Raw genomic sequence first — 7500 nt, 5'->3', positions numbered from 1 at the left:
CCCTGGGGGTATTTCTCATGGCCGTCATGATGTCCACTACTTTTTCAACTGGGGAAAGAAAAAAAGATATTTGATCTCTTGATTAACAAATTTCAAACTTGCGTTAGAGCGGGTTCGTTAAAATAATTTATTTAAAATAGAATTTACGATATTGACTAGCCTATTTATATTTGCATGAATTATGAAATATTATAAGGATATTGGGCATATCAATTTATGCATAGAATATCTGATTAATTACAAATCTATATAAGAGAAGAGAATTTCGATGTAAATTTTTCATATAACATCTATAAAATGTATATGTATATACATAGGCCTACATATATACATACAGACACACACACACACATATATATATATATATATATATATATATATATATATATACAGTATATATATACATATATATATACTGTATATATATATATATATATATATATATATATATACAGTATATATATATATACATATATATATACTGTATATATATATATATATATATATATATATATATTTATATATAATTTATATATATATATATATATATATATATATATATATATATACTGTATATATATATATATATATATATATACTGTATATATATATATATATATATATATATATATATATGTGTGTGTATATATATATATATATGTATATATATATATATATATAGATATATATATATATATATATATATATATATATATATATATATATATATTCATAATCATAGCCATCACCACCAGCTGTTACCAGTCCACTACAGAACAAAGGCATCTGACATGTCCTTCCACCTGTTTATGGCACTGTATTACTATGCCAGTCCACACCAGCAAACATTCTTAGTTCGTCAATTCATCGTCCTCTCTTCCTTCCCCTGATTCTCTTTACAATATTTAGGGACCCATTTTGTTATGAATATCACTCTCCTTATATATATATATATATATATATATATATATATATATATATATATATATATATATATATATATATATATATATATATATATATATATATATATATATATATCACCACGTTTTCCAGCAGTGAAACTGGTATACTAAAAACAAAGACTAAAACTATTAATAACAAAAGCAGTTGGGCACCAGCTCCCCCAGTTAATGAACGGAAGGAAGAAATTGAACATTTGATCTATCATTCAAGTTGATATAAAGATTTAATTTTTTTTTTTAATTTCTGTCCTGAAAGTTCCTCTAAAATCTTTAAAAATGTACCTGATGACTTCAAGAGAAAGGTGGTGATTCTAGATATGAATTTCTTTCCCTGACGTATAAAGGTTTGTCCTGATAAACGATCATGTACCGTTATCATGAAGTGTTCGAAAGAGAAGAAACACGTAACTCTTTTGCAAGTACTTGGTCTTTCTTTGAACATTTGACAACATCCTTTGCTGTAATGGGTACACCGTGCGCTGAAACTATAAAAAAATACTGCCATCATACTCTTTTGGAGCTTTGTCTACTGGAAATATAGACAAAATATCTGCATTGTCTATTTTTTCATGTAGGTCGATGTATCGTAGAATTAAGTATATTAACTACTAAAAGAAATTCTTGCATCGTAATGTGAATTTTAGTAGGCCTACTTTTAGTCATTAGCAGCCGCTCAAAAACACGAATCAACTAATTAAAATCATTATAAGTATCAAAACCTGCTGAAGAAACTATCATAGTAAAGAAGTGAAATTGAACTTGATAATAAAATATGCTAAAAACATATATAGCAAGATTGTTTGTTTACAAGACCACGCTCTCCATATACTGCCAAATTATGCGAAACTGTTGTTTTCCTCTATTACTTTTTCATAATTTAAAACAATTCTCCACATGGGAAACAAGTTGAAATTATAAAAAACTATAGAATTATATCTAAAAAAAACTAGCCAGGCTTCCTCACTAATAGACCTGGAACTGACATCAACACAGTCAACCAAACAGAAGTTCGTGTTGCCAGCGTTCATTTGATATACCGTATGTTCAAAACATATACTAAATTGAATATGGAGTAATCACTCCAAAGTGTCATGGACACTTTTGGGTAATTACTTCAATTTTAATTTAGTATATGTTTTGAATATATATCAAATGCACGTTGGCATCACGAAATTCTGTTTGGTTGACTATGTTGACGATGTCAGTTCCAGGTCGTTTGGTGAGGAAACCAGGATAGTTTTTTTTTTATGATTCTATAGTTTATATACATATATATATATATATATATATATATATATATATATATATATATATATATATATATATCACCACGTTTTCCAGCAGTGAAATTGATATATTAAAACCAAAAACTAAAACTATCAATAACAAAAACAGTAGGGCACTATATCCCCCAGTTAATGAACGGAAGGAAGAAATTGAACATTTGATCTATCATTCAGGTTGATATCAAAATTGAATATTTTTTTTTTAATTTCAGTTCTGAAAGCTCCTCTAAAATTCATAAAAATGTACCTGATGACTTCAAGACAAAGGTGGTGGCACCAACCGCCCGTTGAGATACTACCGCTAGAGTGTTATGGGGTCCTTTGACTGGCCAGACAGCACTATATAGGACCCTTCTCTCTGGTTACGGTTCTTTCCCTTTTCCTACACAGACACCGAATAGTCTGGCCTATTCTTTACAGATTCTCCTCTGTCCTCATACATCTGACAACACTGAGATTACCAAACAATTCTTCTTCACCCAAGGGGTTAACTACTGCACTGTAATTGTTCAGAGGGTACTTTCCTCTTGGTAAGGGTAGAAGAGACTCTTCAGCTATGGTAAGCAGCTCTTCTAGGAGGACACTCCAAAAAAAAAATCCGACCATTGTTCTCTAGTCTTGGGTAGTGCCATAACCTCTGTACCATGGCCTTCCACTGTCTTGGGTTAGAGTTCTCTTGCTTGAGGGTACACTCGGACACACTTCTATCTAGTTTCTCTTCCTCTTGTTTTGTTAAAGTGTTTATAGTTTTATAGGAAATATTTATTTTAATGTTGTTACTATACATAAAATATTTTATTTTTCTTTATTTCCTTTCCTCATTGGGCTATTTTCCCTGTTGGGGCCCCTGGGCTTATCACATCCTGCTTTTCCAACTAGGGTTGTGGCTTAGCATTTAATAATAATAATAATGATAACAATAATAATAAAAGTTTGTCCTGATATACGATCATGTATCGTTATCATGAAGTGTTCGAAAGAGAAGAAACACGTAACTCTTTTGCAAGTACTTGGTGTTTCTTTGAACATTTGACAATATCCTTTGCTGTAATGGGTACACCATGCACTGAAACAAAAAAAAAAAATACTGCCACAATACTATTCTATATTTGTCTACTGGAAATATAGACAAAATATCTGCATATTTTTTTTTTTATGTAGGTCGATGTATCGTAGAATTAAGTACGTTAACTACTAAAAGAAATTCTTGCATCGTAATGTGAATTTTAGTAGGCCTACTTTAGTCATTAGCAGCCGCTCAAAAACACAAATCAACCATATAAATCTTTACAATTATCAAAACTTGTTGAAGAAACTATCATAGCAAAGAAGTGAAATTGAACTTGATAATAAAGTATGCTAAAACATATATAACGAGATTATTTGTTTACAAGACCACGCTCTCCATATACTGCCAAATTATGCTAAACTGTTGTTTTCCTCTATTACTTTTTCATAATCTAAAACAATTCGCCACATGAGAAAATTTGAAATTAATCAAAAACTATAGAATTATATCTAAAAAAAACTAGCCAGGCTTCCTCACTAATAGACCTGGAACTGACATCAACACAGTCAACCAAACAGAAGTTCGTGTTGCCAGCGTTCATTTGATATACCGTATGTTCAAAACATATACTAAATTAAATATGGAGTAATCACTCAAAAGTGTCCATAAAATATACAATTCACAAAAAGTGACACTTGATTAATTACTTCATATTCAATTTAGTATATATTTTGAATATATATCAAATGTACGTTGGCATCAGGAACCTCTGTTTGGTTGACTATGTTGACGATGTAAGTTCCAGGTCGTTTACTGAGGAAACCAGGATTTTGTATATATATATATATATATATATATATATATATATATATATATATATATATATATATATATATATATATATATATATTCTATAGTTTTTTCATATATAATTCTAACTTGTTTCCGATGTGGCGAATTTTTTTAGATTATGAAAAAGTATTAGAGGAAAACAATACCTTTGCATAATAGGCAGAATATGAAGAGCGTGGTCTTGTGAACAAATATCATAAGTAAAATAAGCTTACTTCATATTAAGGTTAAAGAAAGCAGAACGCTGGAGGTTCAACAAAAGAAAAAAAAAAAGAAAAAAAAATCTTCTTCCTTATAAAGTGTCTTTGGGTATTGGACGTGACATCTGGAGCGTGTATGATTCAAAACAAGTTTTCGTGGTGTCTGACCATATCTGAAAAGCTAGGTTAAGCCTTCATACCTTCCCTTATTGGAGAAACCCCAAATCTCCTCTTCCCTTTGTCTTTCTCAGAAGTATAAAAAAATGTCTTATTTCCAAGGCGTTTTCATTCCTACGTCATAATAATAATAATAATAATAATAATAATAATGATAATGATGATGATGATGATGATGGTTATTTTTTTGTCATTATTAAGAGCAGTAATATTACCATTGCGTTTACGAGCATCCTTCGATTAACGAGCTTAAATCATCAAATAGTACATTCAACATTGATGGCTTATTGGAAACGTCCCTGCCTGACAATCAACTGGACTGGGGTTTGAGACCCGCTCAAGCTCGATAGTTTCTTGCAGTGTCTGCAACCTTGCCATCCTGGTGAGCTAGCGTTGGAGGAGTTTAGGAGAGCTTATAGGTCTACCTGCCGAGTTATCAGCAACTATTCCCTAGCCCTCTCTAGTCCTAGTATGAGAAGAGAGGGGCTTGGGTGCTGATCATATGGATATATGGTCAGTCTGTAGAGCATTGTCACTGCCCCTTACCTCTGCCATTCATGAATGACCTTTAAACCTTTAAACAAGGTTCATAGCATTGAACGCAAATTCAAAATCAATCATCATTAAGATGACCGAAATGACCGTTCTACCTACCTACCTACAGGACATCCGAACTCCAGAGCAGCAGCTCCAAACCCTTCGCAGCACTGTCGGTGAAGATACCTGTGGAAGGATGAGCCGTTGATAACTGAACTTCGACAGATATAACTTGGTCTTTCATTTGTCGTCTGAATTAAGATTCGAGTTGCTCTAGTGGCAATTACTAAACAAGAAAAAGTTTCGTAACGCAGTATTGTATCAACTTCACTTTCTCATAAATCGAAGACGTATATCAACACTTTAATGAGATTTGGTTGGAAAATGCACTGAATTCGATTGATGATCTTTAATTAGTGTTTTAAAAGATAATGCTATATTTAAATACCAATTTAGGATTGCGTCAAATCTTAGATAATACAGTCCCTGACATTCGAAAACGAATTAAGGCAAGAGGCTTGAAAGGGGCTGAATCTGTTTATGGGATATTGTCTCAGGGGTGTATACTGTAGTCTTCGGTTTTACTTAAAAATGGAAAACTGACACGAGAATTCCGTAGATTTGAATGAAAGTGGTTGATAAAACGACAACTTTAGTATTCATTGTTCTCAAAGAAAATATTACAAAACATTCTCATTTTATTTAGACCAATTAAGGTCTTGGTGCTACTTTGCTATAGAAATGTCACGTTGTGCTCAAATAATTCAATAGATAAAATCATAAACTAACAACAATTGAAACTTTTATCCTGATAAAAAAGATAAGAAAATTATGAATCAGCTTACAGATACCACAATCTTAAGAGTATACTCATTATTATAATTTCTAGACACCTTGGTAGGGATATTAAAAATGGTAAAAGAAAAAAAAATCCTGGGATAAATCGGAAGACAGCGAGGGCAAGGGATAGAAGTAAGGGGTGAGGTGGGAAGAATTATTATCGTTAAATAGATATATTATCCTTACGTCTTGTGATTGCAGAAAGTTCCGTGAGTCCAGGGCAGTGGAAAGGTCAAGTTGAGTGCTGGAACTTCCTCTATCATGCACACGTCTCGTCTGTTGATTTAAAATATAAAAGCTCTCATCGTTGTGAAATCTAATCTGTTAATTTTTATTAATGATATAACATGTTCAAATCAAAATATTTTTTTTTTCATAAACATTACGGTGATATAACCTACAGGTAGTACCAAGATTCATTAATTAGGTTTATATAGGCCTAGGTATAAACATCTTAGCCAATAAAAAGTTAGGATACTGTATGTCAAAGTAACAATATATTTTATCTAAAAAATTACTTTGACTAATCTCCATTCACTGTTATATTTAATATGTAAACTATTTATCCTATTTTCTAAATAAAAATGTCCTACTTACCCAGGAACATAAACATGGCTGGGATTATCGTTCAAGCGATATCCACCGTTAGGAGACAGTTGGTATATCCTGGCGTCCATGGCCAGCTGCGACCTGGTGGGAGGTGTAGCCATATATAAAGTGAGGATTATGAGGCCCACCATCGTTGACGAATTGAATTTCGAGGGCGTGGGATAGCGTAGGCCTAGTGATTATTTCATGGTTCCACTGGTGTGGGAGTTTCTTGACGTCTGAAATGGCAAGGCACAGATGGAGTAAGAGGAGATACACTTTATTTCTACTTGCAAATAATCTAAGTTTTATACATAAAAGCTGTAGATTTTGTTTAGAACAAGAACACTCGTCTCACAAACGAGACTAAGTCTTAAATAACTGTATTCGTAAACTTGTTTACATTTAAACAAAATGTTTACTATTCGTAAAGGTCAAGGCGTTTGACTCGTTAGTAACAACTCAAATAATTCGCGTTCATATAACCCCCTAACCACAGAGATAGCAATTATCGTTTTGGATTTCTTGAGCCATATTGGTAATCTGGTTTGTTGAGAATATCTCTTGATATGGTAGCTGACAGCATATTTTTTTCCTTTAGCTCTAAGCATTTGTTCAAGGATTCTATTAATCCGCCCTTTTCCCCACCAAGTCTTGTGGAGAGACCCAAACTAAATAATTAATGAAAACTATTGTTATGTAATATATATATATATATATATATATATATATATATATATATATACATATATATATTGATAAGCATTACAAGTCTTGAGAGGGTTACTATACGAATGAGAATGTTTTAGGAAATAAAGTATATAGGTTTAAAGATGGTGGATTAAAGATTAAAGAAGAAAAAGGAATCATAAGTTGATTTAATCAACTCCGATTCAGTAATACACTGGTGAATGACCAAGGTTTGTAAGGTATGCCTGGATGAGGGAAAGATCTCAAGAGTAGGCTTAATTTTTTAGAAAAAACGATTGATTCACTATGTTGAAGTAAAAGTAATAAAGCTGATTGTAGTCATTATAGGAGTAAAA

The 7500-nt window shown here is 31.7% G+C and overlaps 1 protein-coding gene across 4 annotated transcripts in view; it reads right to left on the bottom strand.

Annotated features, from left to right (window-relative positions):
- Nucleotides 1–7500, bottom strand: part of LOC137638040 (transforming growth factor-beta-induced protein ig-h3-like) — a 135816-nt gene that overhangs the window by 32556 nt on the left and 95760 nt on the right. For 3 of the 4 annotated variants that reach the window (XM_068370132.1, XM_068370133.1, XM_068370131.1), the window contains exons 2-5: nucleotides 6464–6693; nucleotides 6053–6142; nucleotides 5148–5212; nucleotides 1–48 (exon numbers count right to left, since the gene is read on the bottom strand). The exon at nucleotides 1–48 is cut by the window's left edge and continues 110 nt beyond it. In XM_068370132.1, coding sequence (XP_068226233.1) covers nucleotides 1–48; nucleotides 5148–5212; nucleotides 6053–6142; nucleotides 6464–6606 — 346 coding nt within the window. In that variant the 5' untranslated portion in view covers nucleotides 6607–6693. Of the gene's footprint in view, nucleotides 49–5143; nucleotides 5213–6052; nucleotides 6143–6463; nucleotides 6694–7500 lie in introns of those variants that run through there. The other variant, XM_068370134.1, reaches the window with a different exon arrangement.

Source organism: Palaemon carinicauda, chromosome 3 (assembly GCF_036898095.1).
Source record: "Palaemon carinicauda isolate YSFRI2023 chromosome 3, ASM3689809v2, whole genome shotgun sequence".
NCBI classification, from domain to species: Eukaryota; Metazoa; Arthropoda; class Malacostraca; order Decapoda; family Palaemonidae; genus Palaemon; species Palaemon carinicauda.
Note: the sequence above shows the minus strand (reverse complement) of the source record. Positions and strands in the feature narration are given on the sequence as shown.